Source organism: Ambystoma mexicanum, chromosome 1q, assembly GCF_040938575.1.
Source record: "Ambystoma mexicanum isolate Mex_15411 chromosome 1q, UKY_AmexF1_1, whole genome shotgun sequence".
Taxonomy (NCBI): domain Eukaryota; kingdom Metazoa; phylum Chordata; class Amphibia; order Caudata; family Ambystomatidae; genus Ambystoma; species Ambystoma mexicanum.
The window spans coordinates 475,144,922-475,164,068 of NC_090922.1; the positions used below are offsets into that span (position 1 = coordinate 475,144,922).

The window sequence follows — 19,147 nt, forward strand, 5'->3', positions numbered from 1 at the left end:
TTCGCTGGAAAAGTTGAAGCTCCGAGCGAGTGTGGTGGATAGTTTATCATGGTCCACCAGATCAAATGCTGTAGAGAAGTCCAGCAGCAGGAGTATACAGAGTTTCCCTGTATCTCTAACAGCACCCATCTGGATTTTAAGGTCCAAAAGTGCTGTTTCTGTACTATGGTTCAGCCTAAAGCCTGATTGTCTAATGCAGAGGAGCTGATGCGATTCCAGGTGAGTTTGGATTTGATTATAAGCTAGTTTGTCAATGATTTTGAGTAGGAAAGGGACCGTGGTTGTGGGGCGATAATTAGTCAGAATGGTGGGGTCTAGATTTGTTTTTTTTAGAAGCGGGGTAACCCAGGCTTCTTTAATGCATGCTGGAACTGTATTGGAATTGAAGGAAGAGTTGACACATTTGGTAATGGTGGGAGTCAAGGTGGAGGCACATGCTTTGATTAGTTTGGCAGGGACGGTATCTCCTTTGCAATAAGAGGCTTTTAGTTTGGAGATAGTGTCAAATACAAGTTCTTGGGTGACAGGTGTGAAATGGAATAATGGATTGGGGTTATCGCTGGTGGCGGGGAGGGGTTAGGGCTGGTGGAGTTTTTATCTGCTAGTAGTAGTCTTTTGGTGATTATTTTGTACTGGAGCACAGCAATTTTGGAGACAAGTGCATCTTGAACGAGGTGTTGGTTTTTCTATTGACACATCACGTTTTAGTTGTGATAGGAGCTACTACATCGATAGCAATGGAGAAGAATTTGTGGTAATACTCAGCAATGGCAGTCAGATCGTTACTGAAGATTGAGTAGGTTTCTAGTGTTTTGTTCAGGGTGGGGTCAAAGTTCTCTATAGTGAGCTTCCTGGGGTTTCTGCTTTCAATGCTGTCCATTATTTTGGCCTTAGAAGGGCAGGGGTCATCACTCATGAGAGTGAATTCTATGCAGAAATGGTCTGTCCAGCTAAGTGAAGTAATTGGGCCTAAGGTGATTTTGGTGTTGAGGGTGAGGATCCAATCAAGGGTTCTGCCCTTGATGTGGGTGGGAGCATTGACGAGTTGGCTGAAGTTCATGTCTTTGAGTGCAAGGTGAAGGGCGGCTGCTTTAAGGTCTTGGTCATCATTGAATCCAAGATTCAAGTCCCCAATGATTATGCATTTACTGTTAGGTTTTAAAATGGGCGCAAGTAATAACGGGATGTCTGTTTCAGTGTGGCTATTAGTGCTCGGGGTTCTGTAGATGACCACAATATTGATTGTACTATTTGCATTCATGGCGAGTTTGGCGAGTAGTCGTTCATATCCTGCAATAGTTTCAATAGAGCTTGATCTGATTTGGATGGTATTTTTCGCTATGATGGCAACACCCCCTCCTGTGGAGATGGTTCTGTCAGTTCTAAGAATGGTGTAGTCTGGTGGAATAGCCAGTGCTAGCAGTGGTCCAGAAGCTTGGTGTAACCAGGTTTCTGTGACTACTAGTAAGTCCAGATTTTGTTCGATGATTAGGTCATGTATTTCAATAGCGTGGGCTCCTAGGGATCGGGCATTAATGAGGGCATTTTTGAGGCTGATGGGAAGTTTGGGGTCCTTTATAGGAGCATGATTAGTTGTTTGAGCAGTGGAAGTATTAGAATTTCTGTTGGTGTTTATTGCTATAGATGGCGCTGACTTTTTATTTTTATTTTTCCCGTAGTCCACGGGTTTGGCTGGTCTGGAGGGCAAGGTAGTGGGAGTAGAGCTGTGGCAGAGTACTTTAGTATGTGCTCTTAGGCGGGGCGTCCTATCATTCCCTAAAATGGGATATGTTTTGGCGTTAGCTATGAGTTTGGGGAGTGATAACGGGTCATCTGTGTGAGTTGATGGAGGAGACTCTTCCTCACCTATTGTGTTACGGTCATTGAAGCTGAGAGTATGGCTAGAAGTGGGAGGGAATGGAGGAGTGAGTGGGAGGAATGGAGTTGGACATGGGATTGGGTAATGTCTCGGGCATGTAATCAGTGTTCTCGAGTATTTCAGCCAAGCCTCATCTTCCTTGGGAAGTCATCATCTGTGCTGCCTTTTTCTTCTCTGGATTCTGACAGGAACATTTTCTAACCTTGCAACACACCTCTTAGTTTTTTGTCCTCACTGATCTACTGAGGCGCACCTACACGTCGCATTCCACTCATATTTCACCTCACCTTAAAATTTGCCTTAGCTCCTCCCACAATAGGTGATTTCATTAGGCAGACATAATGTATTAACACTAATGCACGCTCAGCCCTACATATAAAGGGTGTATCGGCCACTTTTACTCCCTAATAATAGGTAAATACTCCCAAAAATAAAAAATAGGGAGTAAAAATCTTCCCAACAAAAAATATGGAACAGACACATAAAACCTTGTGCCCCTGCTTTCACCCATACTGCTCCATGGATATGTGTGGACCTGCAGTGCACATAGTACCACAGAAAGATATTGCTTTTATTACTCCCTAACCGGAAGAAGTAAACATGTTTCTTTTAATGTGTATGAATAACTAGGTGCAAAGAAATATTTATTACAAAAAGATTTCCGCTTCCCAGCTGAAACACACTTTTACTCGCTCATAAAATACTTCCATTGGGCTTTGAACTTACACTTTGAATCCCCAAAAAATCATTTTACTCCCAACTTTAAAAAATAGTGAGTAAAATACTCCCACTTCAAAATCTTATCTGGAGCACTGTGTCTGCTGTAAGGGTGCACCATTTGCCTCCCGGGCATAAGGCAGCTAGGAAACAAGCAGGCCGCAGGTTCACATCATGGCAGGAATAACCCAGCCTTACATGGGTACTACTGAATTGGGTGATCATAAAAAAACATCTTTTTATTTGATTAAATTTGATTGTGTTTTCTGTTTAATCCTGGATGCCAAAGGATGTTTGTCTAGAGTCTATCACAACCACAGAATAAGGGTATCATTTATGACGTCCCTATAAATTGCACCGAGATGACCGCAAATATGCACTTCCATGCACATAGTTCCAATTCGTGCAATTCTGTCTGCGCTTTGAGGTGCAAATATGCATTGGAAATCCGGGTGCTTGGGAGACCCTTTGGGGCTGGTTTACCTAGATGGTGACACTATCTGACGGAGGTGCCCTGCTTCCTTCTTTCTGGCAGTGGGCCTCATTACAAGTTTGGAGGTAGCCATGGTGCTAGTAGCACCATGGCTACCTCCAAACCGGGCTCCATTACCGGGTTCCTGCAATGGGGATTTACCGGGTCATTCCGACATAGGAGGACCCGGTAAATCCTCCTCGCAGGAACCATTCCCCATACCCATTTTAGCCCCCATAGGGCTCAATGGGGATGGGGAGGGAGGTAACAACAGGCACATTACAAGTGTCCCGTTGTTACCTCCCTCTTCCCCTCACGGGACCCGGAAAAGAAGTCTGGTTTTACCAGACGTCTGATCCGGGTCCCGCAAAGGGAACCTCGTAATCAGCCCAGACGGAATGAAGGGGGCCGGTCTCGTACCGGCCCCCTTCATTCCGTCTGCGCCAGGGTCGTAATGAGGCCCAGTGTGTTTTTGGATGCCGAGGCTTTCGCCACATTACACCCATGTAGCTGGTTGAAGTTTGAAGTCACGTTTAGGAATACAGTGACCTGTGCCTGTTTATATCCGGGCACGCAGGCACAGATGCTGCGAGAGGAGAGAGAGCTTTCAGAATGTCTGGTGTGTATAGGGGACACATGACGTCCACTCTTGAACAAGTTTCCATCTTCTTGTGCGCAGGTTTCACTTCCAACATCTCCATGAGAGGCTGCGCCCACGTGCCGGAATGTGTGGAGATGATGGGCTTTGCCAGCACGCATGCCTCCTTTTACATGCGCTGCTGTGACTCCGATTTCTGCAACGGAGACACAGGTAAGAGCGGACCTTCATGGCAAAAGCGCAAGTCACTGCTGCGAAAAAACAACACAATTTGTCAAAAGAGGCTCATCGCATTGCTTGCACTCAGGAGCTCAGTAAGAGATTGTATCATGACAGGCATTCACTCCCTGTAACAAAAAAGGGTTCCACCATTGGACACTCTTAGTTTACTCATTGGTAATTTAATTAAATGTAATTCGGGAATCTGAGCATGATATCCCGCTCAACACCTCTGGTATGACAATCCAAGGAACACACAAATTATGCAAAGTTATAGTGACAGTTATTGAAAAGTATAAAAAAGAACCGTATTCACTTACAGAGTTTATTTAAAACAAATATTTATTCATATAAACTAGATGAAATATTAGTATACTGCGAGAGACAATTAGATTGTTACACGCAGTCTGATTGGCCCTCACTGGGGCTTTACCCGACGCAGAATCCTTCAAATCCTCACGTTTCTTCATATCCCCAATGGGTGGGCGGTGTGGCAGCCCCTCAGCCAATGAGGAGGTTCAGAACAGGGTAATCCCCGCTCCGAGCCACCACACGACTGGAGGCTGCCATTCTCCCCCACCGGGGATTCAGCTAAGTGTTTTCTCCCTCCGTCGTCCCCCATCCAAACAATCTCCTCCCTTCCCTCCCAACCCCACTTACCTTCATTTTTGTTTCTTTTTCGTGCGCGAACGCGCTGGGAACACTTCTGTCCCCAGCACATGCGCTCCCGATCTCTGACAGGCCGTCATGGAAAGGAAGAAGGGACTACGTGTAGTCCCTTCTCCCTTCCCATGGTGGCCATTTTATTTGTTTTACTTGTTTTCCTATCTTTTAAATGGCCGCCATGGAAAAAGAAAAACGGACTCCGTTTCCCTTCCCTGGCAGCCATTTTATTTACATTAAAAAACAAAATTATGTTGCCCCTGGGGCATTACCTGAAGTGGTAATGCACCCCCCCTGCTCGGGGCCTAGTGCTTAATTAAATGACATCATGCCAAGGGACAGTACCTTGGACAAAGAGGACTCAAGAAACGTAAAAGCCTCAAACTCGGCAAGGGTCGCTTAGTGCCGAAATGGTGCAAAAGTGAAGAAGAAACGAGGGATGTAAGAAAAAAGGGAATGGAGAAACAACAAGCTCCAAGAATAATGAGATACAAAACATACTTGTTTCCTTATTTCTCAACAATTCCTTCTAGAGAAATGTATCCATATTATCCAATCATTTGGATTTAGCTTTTATTGACATCATATGTAACCAAAATTCATTGTAGTAAAGAAAGAAAGAAATTCGATATTCGACCAAATCATTCAATTAATGTATCTGTTCCATTTATATTTCGTTTTCTTGACATCACTTAGGATGTCTTAAACACTCCTTTATTGATTTAAGAGTTAATTTTCTATATAGGGTCTATTTTTCAATAACTGTCACTATCATTGTGCATGATTTTTGTGTCTCTTGGATTGTCATACCAGAAGTGATGAGCGGGATATCATGTTCAGATACCCACATTTTATTGAATTACATTACGAATCACTAAACTAAGAATGTCCAATGGTGGAGCCCTTGTTTGTTGCATAGACATGTTACCCTAGCCACCATTGCTAGCAGGGCTCTACCCGGCCTACGTTAAGCAGACATTCACTCTCTTCAGTTAATTGCCTGAGACAGTCATTCACTGGCCTCTGATTCTAGGATCTGCCTGTCATTTGCTCAGTGCAGTTGCTTGTTTGTGCGTGCCGCTTTTCTCTCAGCAAGTCATTCACTTAGTTCAGTGCAAGTCATTCACTCATTGCAGTTTTACACTCATGTGTGCAGGAAATAAATGGCCTTTGCCGAAGATTCATGTAGTGTGGTTACTTGTCGTTTAGAGCCATTCACTCAAGACTGTTACTTCGGTGTGCCATTCATTTTCTCATAGACAGTGCCTTGCCCTTGCTAGTCATTCCCTCACAAGGAAGTACATTGTCTATGGTAATCATTGTCTAAGTATAGTTATGGGCAAGTTCTAATCGATCACTTGCTACAGTCAATTGCCTGGGCCAGTCATTCACTCAGTACAGTTTAGGGTGACCAGATTTAAAAAGTAAAAAAACGGGCCAGGGCAACTAACATAAAAGTAGGACTAGCTCTTTAAAGTGACTGTCAGGCCACTGCCCTTAAGTTGCAGTTGGGGAAGAAGGAGGTTTAAGTGTTACTGGCGGAATAAACACGTATTATAATTAATTGATCTCAAACTACCACTATCTTAATTCCTAAAATGCAGCATTTCTTCTGTGCAAGATTGCGCATTCCTGCCTGCCAGCTAAGCAGACCTACTACCAAAAACCGGGTCCACTGCAGTTTCCAAAGGGAACATAAGCTTGAGAACGGGGGACAGAGCACCCAATTCCGGCACAGTCCCTGCAAAACCGGGGTGTCTGGTCACCCTAGTCCAGGTTCATGTCTGGTCAGTCGCCTTTTCAGTGCAGTAACCTTTTATTTTGTCTGTGATTACCATCATAGGTCAGAAATGACAAAGCACGTGCTCCCCATGCCTCTCTTTCCAAAACCACATCCTGCACAGCCACCAGCGCCTTGGCAATGGATGGATTTTCAGGGACACGTTGACCGGTGCAGAACAACTGGGGAGCAGGATAATATAATCCAGCCGATGTGGAGGGGTGGTGTGGCCAGGGGTGGACTGTGAGCCCTATATTACACCATGCAAGCAAATGCAGTGAGGAAGCCCAACCCCTCTATGTAGGGTTTGGTGGCGGGGGGGTGTGTCCTCCCAAAAATATTTCAGCAAAGTAGTGCATTTTAAAGGAGATGTTTGAAGGTTTTTAATCAACACTTTGATTCAAAAGGATGTGGGGGATTGGGGAGATGGAAGAAATGCGATGGGATGACTGGGAGAGAAAGGAGAGCAGAAAACCAGGGCACCCACACAAAATATGTCCCTCTAAATTGATCTGTTACTTTTCCTTGTCTTTTATTCACTAGTCAGTTACTTCACCTTCCCAGTCCTTCACCTAGAGTCATTTACTTGTCCCCGTCAGTCATTCGTTTAGTGTAGCTGTCAGTTTCTTGTCTATGCCAGCCATGTAACTTAACCGCATTGAAGTACTTGTCCTTGCAAGCCATTTACCATTTACTTGGTGCAGTAATTTGTTTGTGCCGGTCATTAGCTTACAATAATAACGTCTATGTCTGTGAAAGTCAATCCTTGTGTGTATTAACTTGGCTCTACCATTCTGTAATTTAGTGTATATACTTCCGGGTGTAAGCAATTCACTTATTGAAGTTACTTCTCTATGTCAATATTGTGTTAATGTGGTTACTTTCCGTCACAGAGTCAATTGCTAGCACCGGACAATTGCTCATTCACTACAGTATTTGATTGTACTTGTTATTTGATTACTGCCAGTTCATTTTCTCAGCTTGTAATTTACTCCCAGCAGTTCCTTATCTTTGCAGGTGCTTTACACTGAGGTAGTCATTTGTTTACATCGATTTACTGGGTTGTGTCAGCTGTTGACTCAAGTCCAGTTTCTCTTCCATCCCACCATTCACTCACAGTGCGTTATTTGGCCTTTTTCCTTTTCAGTTCCAAATGAGAGTGACCTTATCCCAAATGGCGCTGAGTGTTACAGCTGCACCGAAGGTGATGAGAAGAATGGATGTCCTCTTGAGACAGCGACCAAGGTCCAATGCTCAGGCCGACTGACATCCTGCCTGCAGGCCTATGGTGTGACCAGAGAAGGTGAGGGGCGCTTTCCATTGTTCGTTTCCTCCCTCGTTCTCACCCTGTCTACACTCTTTATTCTGATCCCTAACTTCCCTCTACTTTCCACCCTCCCCCATTCCTTTCTATCATGTCAGCTCTACAGGGTTCAGTGCGCCAACTGCCCTGTCTGTCCTCCCTACATTGACACTTAGAAACGCATTTTCTTGCTTTACTGCCATGGTTCCTCCCAGCTCTCCACTTTCTTAACTCCTTCCCTCACTCAGCACTTTATTTTCTTCTATTCACTCTCCAATTTCTTAGACTCTCAGCCTTTCTTCCATCCTATCCTTCCTGCTCCATCAGCGATGCAAACAGGTAACTGGCTCTGCCCCAGCCACAATAAACATTCAGGCCCAGAAGCCTACCCTGTTCCCTTTTGGGCCTGTGGGCATCTAGAGTTTGATGTTAAGAATCTGTACTTTGGCAAGACTGTTTACCTCTGCGAAACCACATTCTGGAAAGGCTGCCCTAAAAACATTCTTCCTCTTTTAATTACTGAAAGTAGGTTTTTAGCCACAAACACATTTGTGCCACTAGCATCATTGCACCACTAGCAGCAATGCTCTACCAGCAGCACTGCGCCACTAGCAGCATTGCCCCAATAGCAACAATGCGCCACCAGCATCATTCTGCCATTTGCCGTATTGCACCACTAGCAGCATTGTGCCATTAGTAGCACTGTCCCACGAGCAGCATTGTGCCACTAGTAGCACTGTCGCACTAGTAGCATTGCTCCACTTGCAACACTGCACCACTAGCAGGATCGCACCACTAGCAGAATTGCGCCACTAGCAGCATTGCGCCACTAGCAACACTATAATCACCTAGGAAGAAAGTCTTTCTATCAAGTCCTCCTTCTGTAAAGCAAGATTTCCAAATCTGAAGATCTTCTTGTGGTAAAAGAAGACAGTAAGGGCCAGGGGTCAAGTCATGCAAAAGAAAGTGGGGGGAGTCTTTAACATATGCAGTGGGACGTGACTTCACCAGAAATTAGCATACCACGGTGAAATATGCAAATGTCCTTCAATTGACTTCATAACCAAACAAACTGCACAGGATGAATGGCATTTGCTTTTCCTAAAATCAATACCCACCAAAATGAAGAGAGGATATTTTCTTCTAATAGTGTTTGAAAATGTTAAAATGTGTTAATGTTTTAAACTCCAAGAATCACTGTCAAAGTTTGTCCTTGAACATTCAGTCCCGAAATATGTCATTTCAACTTTAGTTGTATGTTATTTTTCATCAGCTTAGATTGTGGTGATAGTGGTGAACCGCCCCGCCTGCCAACCTGCAGACTGTGGCTCACAGTCCCAGGTCGGCATACGTTCAAAGAAGGCAGTCAAATGTTCTAATTTTACACACAACCTCTAAAATACTCAGAGGACGGTGTCCCCCTTGGAAAAAAGTGGTCCACCTACGTGTACCCTCGACTCGAGCCCTGGTCAGGCCCCCCTCCCTTTTCTGCTCAGGCGTTGAAGTCTGCAATCTGCAGTGTGTGAGCAGCAGACAATATCAGCAAGCCCACTGCATCATTTTGATGGGACTTGAAATTGGTTTTACTTGGAGTGAATTGCTAAACTAGGGGCTTCCATATTTGAATTTCCAGATGTTTTGGACTACAACTTCTATCAACCCTAGTCAGCATAGTTAAGGGGCGAGGAGGAATGGAGTTCGTAGTCAAAGACATTCAGAGAGCCAACCGCTATAGATCCCTGCTCCTGACAATGAATTCTGGGTATGTGATGCTAAAGGGCATGAGTGATCAGTCATTCTAATATTTAAATGAAGCCCTCAATCCACGGACAATTAAACGAACCAAAAGTAATTAAAAGCGGAACTAAGTACCAATTTCTTTCTCGCTCATCCCCCCTATGAAAGTGCTAAGTGAACAACATAGCACAGCACCAGGCTCCCCTCTATCCCTTTCCTCAAACACTCTTTAAAATTCTTTGATCATCGCTCACATTCTCTGCTCCCTCTTCTGCTTCCCCACTATAGTTTATGGTGGCCTACAAGGTACACCAGCAACTAACGAGCCTCCCGTCTCACGTGCGCCTCTACCCCCCTGTTTGTATATACATCCTCAGTGATAGCGCAGGCCTCGCTTTTCCTTTTTGAAAGATGGTGGGTCTGAAGCACAAGTGGCGAGTGTGTGCTGTGTCCACCCGCGTGATTACGAGACATGCGCGGCCTGGTCACTGTATTCACAAAGGTGACCTGCGTATATCTCTGGCCCGTGCACACACACGTGTACCCTAGGCTGCAACGCGGGAGCTGGCTGCACATTTCACCTCGACGGGCCTTAAACGGGTCAGACATGCCCCATCGATGGATTCATTGCGCAAGCGCCAGTGTCTGTCCCTGAAAGCTACAGGGCAAGCTTTCCCCTATCACGCTTCTCAAATCACACGCGGATTCGGGGCGTATGTGGAAAGGCCCCCTTTTGCCTGTTTTTTTTTTGCAGTTGCACGCAGGGGACTTGGAGGAAGAGGAAGGGCATCTGAATGCATGCATTATTGTGTGTATTCTTTGACACCCATTGTGGTTAGGGAGCTTTTTTTTAAAGAAAATTATGGAGATGTGTTGACTTGCATAAACACATGTGTGTATCCATTCATGTTTATCTGCAGATAATTCTGGAAAATCATAAAGGTACAGGTTTTGTAAAAAGTAGCTCTGTAGAATTTAAATAAAGCTAAGCGACTAAATTCAGCGACTAAGCGAATTTCTATAAACTTGGGAAAAAGTAACAGATATTAGTAAACTCGATGACGCATATGCAAAAGGGGTTTGCTCTTAACTACTACCGGTACTGCTACTAGTTCTAATTCTACTCACTTTACTACTAGAATAACTCAGAGATTCTTGTGAACTGGTGACTGTCCCCTGAATCATGATTCTTGACCGACTTGTGAAAAGCTTATATAGGCCCTGGTTGCTTTCTCTAACTGCTGCTCTTTCCCTTGTGACTGTAGATGGCGCTACCTCGAGCAGAGTCATCCGAGGATGCGCCACTCCAGAGACTTGCAATGGGTCGTTCCTGCCTCTCATCCAGCATTTTCAAGACTCCCAGGTGAATTGCTGTAGCGGAAGCTTGTGCAACAACCAGATGTTTGAGGGCTTTTCTACCAGAGATCAAGCGTCCGGTGGGCAGAAGCAGGACTCAGCGACTTACAGTGGAAGTGATAATGTTGCAAGCACTAATGACAGCCAGGCCAATCCAGCGATAATCTTTTCCCACAGTGATAATGACTTTACATCAAAAAAGAATGTATCCAGTGTAAGCTACTATGATGATGGTACATCAAATGAAAACTCAGATCTGATGCAGTTAGGAGATCAACAGCACAATGAGTCGAATTCTGACCACCAAACCAGCGTCCAACCCATTGGTGCTCACAGCAGTGCCTTAGGAGTGTCCTCCGGTGACCAAAACAACTTGATTTCAAATAGTTCCTTAACAGTTCACCATAGTGACTACAATCACACCAGTTCTTCCACTGCTCATCCCAGCACTACTACCAATTCAGGAATACCCACCAGAGGCGGCAATGACTCAATAGGCAGTACATCCTCCACAGTCCATCATGGCAGCTCTTACAACATGGATGGCCTTTCCACAGGCCATCACAGTAGTGGATCCAAGGACTATATTCCACCTATCAATATGACCAAATTGATTGCTGATGGTGTATTTGACCCTGCTGATCTGTTGACTGGCAATGAAACGAGTATATCCTACTTAGAAATGGGCAGCAATGACTCCTCTGGCATTTACTCATACACAGTCCATCATAACGGCTCTAACCACTTTGGTAACTCTTCCTCGGCTGATCAGAACAGTGACTCCCAATTGGAAATGTTATTTGCCGAATCTGATGCACCTATTAATATTACAAAATTGATTGCTGATGGTGTATTTGACCCTGCTGATCTGTTGACTGGTAATCAAACCAGTGTTTTCTCAGATGTGTACCCCAGCAGCTTTGAGCAGGCAGACATTACATCCTTAGATCATCGCAATGATGTCTTCCAATCAGGTATGGTCTCAGGCGGCCATGACGGATCGCATTCCAATTATTCCTCTACACTCATCCAAAGTAGCTCAGATCAGACCGGCTTCTTTGATGGTAATGGCAGCCGTACTGACAATTCAGACAGCAACAACTCAATTCCAAATAACTCTTCCACATTTCATCATAGTGGCTCTGGCTTTACTGGTACCTCTTACTCAGGTCATCCCAGCAGTGCCTCCCATTCACATATTACATCCGCTTCCCCTGCCGGTGACCACGGTAATGCCTCACACACTGCAATACCTCTAGCAGTGGATGCTTACTCCCTTTCCAACAGCACCTCATCCCACTTAGGATCAAATGCAGGTGGTAATGTAGGATCCATTTACATGAACTCTTCTGGAGCAAATAATGACTCGATTTACAGTAACTCTTCAATAGTTGCTCATGGTGGCGCTACCCACAATGGTACTTCATTTGCAGATGAGAGTAGCAGCACCTCAGACTCAATCATTCCTCCAGCAGTTGACACTGGTACACTTTCCAATAGCACCTCGTCCCACTTAGTAATGAGTGCAGGAGGAGGTAATGGCACCATTTATAATACTTCTTCAACTGTTGGTAATGGTAATGGCACCATTTATAATAATTCAACTGTTGGTAATGGTGGCATGGCCCACAATATTACTTACTCTGGAGATGAGCATAGCAGTACATCACACTCATTAATTCCCCCAGCAGTCGACACAGCCTTACTTTCCAATAGCACCTCATCCCACTTAGGAATGAGCGGATCAGGAGGTAATGGCACCATTTATAATACTTCTTCAACTGTTGGTAATGGTGGCATGGCCCACAATGTTACTTACTCTGGAGATGAGCATAGCGATAACTCACACTTGTTAATTCCTCCAACAGTCGAAACAGACTCACTTTCCAATAGCACCTCATCCCACTTAGGAATGAGCGGATCAGGAGGTAATGGCACCATTTATAATACTTCTTCAACTGTTGGTAATGGTGGCATGGCCCACAATGTTACTTACTCTGGAGATGAGCATAGCAGTACCTCACACTCATTAATTCCTCCAGCAGTCGGCACAGACTCACTTTCCAATAGCACCTTGTCCCACTTAGAAATGAGCGGAGCAGGAGGTAATGATACAATTCATAATAATTCTATGTCAGCTATGTACGGAGGCACCAAACAAAATGGTACCTCCTCTGCTGTTGATCACAGCAGTTTCTCAAACATGGCAATTCTCCCAGCAGTCAACACAGACTCAGTTTCGAATAGCAGCGTGTCCCACTTAGGCATGCATACAGGAGAAAGTAATGGCACAATATATAATATCTCTTCATCAGGCGTTAATGGTGAAAGTACACCAAATGGTACTTCCTCCGCAGATGATCATAGCAGTTCCTCACACTCACAAATTCCTCCAGCAGTCAACATTGAGTCAGTAGTGAATAGCACCTCGTCCCACTTAGAAATGAGTGCTGGAGGTCACAATGGGTCAATTTACAATAATTCCTCAACTGCTGTTAATGGTGGCACCACCCACAATGGAACTTCCTCTGCTGTTGATAATAACGGCACCTCACCCCATTGGGGAATGAGTGAAGGAGGAACCAGTGGCTTAAGTTACAATACTTCCACTGAAGCTGTTAACAGTGGAACCGCCCACAATGGAACCTCCTCTGCCGTTGATAATAACGAAACCTCGCCCCATTGGGAAATGAGTGAAGGGGGAACCAATGGCTTAAGTTACAATACCTCCACAGAAGCTGTTAACAGTGGCACCGCCCACAATGGAACTTCCTTTGCCGTTGATAATAACGATACCTCGCCCCATTGGGAAATGAGTGAAGGGGGAACCAATGGCTTAAGTTACAATACCTCCACAGAAGCTGTTAACAGTGGCACCGCCCACAATGGAACTTCCTCTGCTGTTGATAATAACGGCACCTCGCCCCATTGGGGAATGAGTGAAGGAGGAACCAGTGGCTTAAGTTACAATACCTCCACAGAAGCTGTTAACAGTGGCACCGCCCACAATGGAACTTCCTTTGCCGTTGATAATAACGATACCTCGCCCCATTGGGAAATGAGTGAAGGGGGAACCAGTGGCTTAAGTTACAATACCTCCACTGAAGCTGTTAACAGTGGCACCGCCCACAATGGAACTTCCTCTGCCGTTGATAATAACGGCACCTCACCCCATTGGGGAATGAGTGAAGGAGGAACCAGTGGCTTAAGTTACAATACTTCCACTGAAGCTGTTAACAGTGGAACCGCCCACAATGGAACCTCCTCTGCCGTTGATAATAACGAAACCTCGCCCCATTGGGAAATGAGTGAAGGGGGAACCAATGGCTTAAGTTACAATACCTCCACTGAAGCTGTTAACAGTGGCACCGCCCACAATGGAACTTCCTTTGCCGTTGATAATAACGAAACCTCACCCCATTGGGGAATGAGTGAAGGAGGAACTAGTGGCTTAAGTTACAATACCTCCACAGAAGCTGTTAACAGTGGCACCGCCCACAATGGAACTTCCTCTGCTGTTGATAATAACGGCACGTCGCCCCATTGGGGAATGAGTGAAGGAGGAACCAGTGGCTTAAGTTACAATACCTCCACAGAAGCTGTTAACAGTGGCACCGCCCACAATGGAACTTCCTTTGCCGTTGATAATAACGATACCTCGCCCCATTGGGAAATGAGTGAAGGGGGAACCAGTGGCTTAAGTTACAATACCTCCACTGAAACTGTTAACAGTGGCACCGCCCACAATGGAACTTCCTCTGCCGTTGATAATAACGGCACCTCACCCCATTGGGGAATGAGTGAAGGAGGAACCAGTGGCTTAAGTTACAATACCTCCACAGAAGCTGTTAACAGTGGCACCGTCCACAATGGAACTTCCTCTGCCGTTGATAATAACGGCACCTCACCCCATTGGGGAATGAGAGAAGGAGGAACCAATGGCTTAAGTTACAATACTTCCACAGAATCTGTTAACAGTGGCACCGTCCACAATGGAACTTCCTTTGCCGTTGATAATAACGGCACCTCACCCCATTGGGCAATGAGTGAAGAAGGAACCAGTGGCTTAAGTTACAATACCTCTACAGCAGCTTTTAACAGTGGCACCACCCACAATGGAACTTCCTCTGCCGTTGATAATAACGGCACCTCACCCCATTGGGGAATGAATGAAGGAGGAACCAGTGGCTTAAATTACAATACCTCCACAGAAGCTGTTAACAGTAGCACCGTCCACAATGGAACTTCCTTTGCCGTTGATAATAATGGCACCTCACCCCATTGGGGAATGAGAGAAGGAGGAACTAATGGCTTAAGTTACAATACTTCCACAGAATCTGTTAACAGTGGCACCGTCCACAATGGAACTTCCTTTGCCATTGATAATAACGGCACCTCACCCCATTGGGGAATGAGTGAAGGAGGAACCAATGGCTTAAGTTACAATACCTCAACAGCAGATGTTAACAGTGGCACCACCCTCAATGGTACTTCCTCTGCAGATGATCATAGCAGCACCCCATACTCAGTGATTCCTGCAGCAGTCAGCGACTACCTTTCTAACAGCTCTGATCACCATGAGTTGTCCCCTGATGATCACAGCAGTTCTTCCCTGTTAGGAATGTCCTCAGGCGGCCATAATGCATCAGATTCCCATAGTTCTTTAGCGATTAACAGTGACAGCGGTCCCTTCATTGGCAATCCTAGCAATATCTCCCATTATGTAAACCCTTTAGGAGGCAACAATGATACCATTTCCATGAACTCCTCAGCAGCTTACCACAGCAGCACTAACCACACAGGCATGGATTCCCTAGGTCATGATATTGGTACCTCTCACTCAGGAATGTCCCCAGGAAGCATCAATGACTTGATTTCCAATAGTTCCTCACCACTATACCACAGCAGCTCTGCCCACGCCAATCTCTCCAACAGTGATGACAGCAGTGTGCTCCACTCAGCAATGCCATCAGGGAATAGCGATGACAGCTCAAATAGTTCCTTAACAGGTCACCACAGTGCTCCTAACCACACCGGCCTAGTTTTCTCCACTTTTGGAAATCATAGCAGTAACAGCAACGTGAGTGGCCCTAGTTATCTCCCTGCTAACTCTGCAACAATGAACACCAGTGTCCCCCATCATGCTGGCCTCCCTGGTGCCAATGGGTCAGACTCTGTGCCCAGCTCTGGGTTGTCATCCTCTGCAAATGCCAATGGAAATGTCTCTGACCATGGCCCTGTGACCAGGACCATGTCACCTCCCACCTACTATGGCAAAGTTCACTCCGATCTCAACTTCAGAGACAATGAGAGCCAGACCTCCAACCTAAGCCCGTCTACATCCATGACCACGGTAACCACAAAAGCTGGGGAAGATTCTTCTAAGAATGGAGGGCTTAGCATTGTGGTTAACGTCTACATCCTCGTGGCTGTGGCAATAGTGCAATCACTCTTCTGAGTACCTTTTTGGAGTTGATTGTCAATCTAAGACAATACTTTTGTTCCTTTCGCACATTGTGAACTTGGAAAAGATATGGATTGAATCTTGTACATATTGATTTTGGAAGATGAATAAAAAAATTACATCATACAGCCTGTGTTTTATTGAACATGCAATTTTCACTATCTCGTAATGTACCCCACCTTTCGGTAGCGATAAATCTAGACTCAAGAAGAGGCCCATATGAATTATGTATTGTTTACTGGATTTCGGGGGTAGTGTTATATTGATGGGTCAGTGTGTAGCAAGGGCTTTGAGACCCAGGCATGAAGGTGCATTTCCTACATGACAGGCATAACTGCTGAACCCATATGCTTGCATTAGTATTGGCCGAACCCAAAACCCTCTACCGTAATGATAGGCTCACAACTTGTGTCAAGTGTTGGCAATAAAAGGCCGTAGGATTTTATTGTACAGATATGAGTTATGGCAAATACACAATATCACATATCATGCTGGTATCATACTTTTGGGCACCGGGTCCTGAGTTTACCCCCTCTGACCCGTGCCGCCTTCTTGTGTCCCACAACTTGTGGTGGGCACAGTACAGTGTCTTGTACTTCTTTTTGTTCTTCTCCCTTTTTTGTAGGGTGGGCGGGTTCTGTGGTAAAGAAGCAAGAAGATTTGGAAGACACTGAGTAACCAGTGAACCTCCTGTTTGCTTGGGTCCCCGTTCAGGGTCCACAAACAGATTGTGTTTACTCTGAGTATGCTGCTCATATTTATAGGACCCAGGGAGGCCCTGGGTCTTTGTTGTGTATGTGGTGGGGGCTGCTGTTGTCGCAGCCCCCGACCGGATAGCCGACTGTCTGGCCCCCTGGTGGGGGCAGATCTTTGGAACCTGGGCCCTGCCTGATGGTTGTTTTCCTTATGGTGCTTAGCACCTTGCTGTTTGGAGGAAGGGTGAGATGACTGTTCGCACCTTACCCTTCCGTGGCTTTGTGCTGCCGAGACTGCGTGTCTCCGTAGCTGTGGGGAGGAGAGGAGCAGGCACAGAGAAGGTTGGGGCTGCCCCTCTCCCAGCTGCCGATGGTAACAGCAGTTACCCTGCCTCGCTTGTGGGATGCCCATGCAGCATTGCCCATAACTGCTGAACCCCATGCATGCATTAGTATTGGCCGAACCCCAAACCCTCTTCCGTAATGATAGGCTCACAACTTGTGTCAAGTGTTGGCAATAAAAGGCCGTAGGATTTTATTGTACAGATATGAGTTATGGCAAATACACAATATCACATATCATGCTGGTATCATACTTTTGGGCACCGGGTCCTGAGGTTACCCCGTCTGACCCGTGCCACCACACTCGGGCAGGTTGTGCGGCTGACCGTGTTCCCCCAAGAGTATGCCCTAGAGACAGCCCCTGTGAGCAAGTGTTGCATTGATTTCCTGAAAGAAATGCTCCATGCCCTGGTTAGACAAATGGGTGCCATCGTGGAAAAAGAGGTCTGGGTTGCCTAGTGTAATGGCTGGGTGTTTTATGAAACCCACTCCTCTTGTCATACAGAATCTCTCTATTCCCCTGTTCACTTTTCTTCTGGATATGTCTATAGATTTGTAGCAGTTGGCCCCTAGCCATTTCTTTCTTGGTAAGATGGCTGAGAAGTATATTTCAGTACCCCTCCAGTTGTGCGAAATGTCTGCTAGGGAGGAGCAGATTTCTTCGCATAGGGGGCGTCTAGCCGTGTTGACTAGGTCGTTGCGCCCTAGATGAATGATCAGGAATTCTGGGTGGGTCCATGTATGCCACCAATTCTGCTAGTGTTTCGTGGACGTCGGCCCACTATAGGCCTCTGTATCCCCACCATGAAGTAATGGTGTTTCTGAAAGGTGGCCCTTCTTTAGTCTCTTCTGCCCATCTGCCTGTCCTGAAAACGAATGAGTGGCCAACTATCCATGCTGATCGGAATGTGGTCCTCGATTCGCCTGTTGTTTCTGTGGTGGTGGGAGGGAGGGAAAAGAAAAGAAAATTTGAGGGAGGATGGCTATATCAGTTGTGTTCTGATATATCTTTTATAACAGTCTGACTTCCATCCCCCTATGTTTTTTAGTTGTTGCAGTGCTAAGCCTCCCTGCCATGCTGCAGTGGCGGCACCTATCCGGAAGGAATGGGTGCCGAAATGTTTGGGATCCCACCCTGCTTTGCTGTTTGCTTTTATCAGCACTCCTTTAAATTTGTAGCGGCTTAGAGCCGATGCATCCTTGTGGATTAAACCCCCCCACCCCACTTCGGGTCGTTGTGCGTAATAGAGGTTGGTGATGCAAACCAGACAGTTTGTTGCTTCATCAATGCAACAAATGTTGATGGTTCTTTTTGCACCCGTTTTCGACTGTTGCATTTCTGTGTTAACACTCTCCTGTCTCACCCTGCCTTCCATGACACCCAGGCCATTTGTGGCCTTGGTGCTGGAAGCAATGAGTTCTCCTACCCGGAAAGCCCCAAAGTAGGCTAGAAAAAGGCTGTTTTAAATAACATTATCTCGTATGGGTGCCAACATATGGCTTCCAACTGGTTTGCTATCTGCACCAGTTTGCTGAAATCAAGGGGTCGGCGGGTGTCCAATTGGGCACACTCTATTCTGCCCCATCCCTTCATTGCATAAGAGATGAGGGCGTTCTGGGTGGGGTCTGAACCGCCCCGTATTTTAGTAAAATATGAAATAGCCACCAGGTGTCTTTTAGCCCAATCCCTTTTGAAACCTTGTTCCCGAGCCCATTATAAAAATACTTCTATATCTTTAATTGTTATTAATTCTACGTGGTTTACACCTGTGGCCTTAAATACTGTTTGCAAACACTTACTGTACTGTGTTGCAGTAGTGCTTGCCACTGCCCTCTCTACCCGTTGGTGATGTGCCTGATTCTTGTTGGGCATCCCGGCCTGGGCTCTCTGGCGCTGGTGTTGATGCCACTGTGTTGTTGGC

General features: G+C 45.8%; 1 protein-coding gene across 1 annotated transcript in view; it reads left to right on the forward strand.

Moving 5' to 3' along the window:
* The window catches only part of LOC138529010 (serine-rich adhesin for platelets-like), a 39,832-nt gene extending 23,518 nt beyond the window's left edge, over positions 1-16,314 (forward strand). The window contains exons 5-7 of the mRNA XM_069640808.1: positions 3,748-3,879; positions 7,476-7,631; positions 10,634-16,314. Coding sequence (XP_069496909.1) covers positions 3,748-3,879; positions 7,476-7,631; positions 10,634-16,182 — 5,837 coding nt within the window. The 3' untranslated portion in view covers positions 16,183-16,314. The remainder of the gene's footprint in view (positions 1-3,747; positions 3,880-7,475; positions 7,632-10,633) is intronic.
* Positions 16,315-19,147: the final 2,833 nt, after the last annotated feature.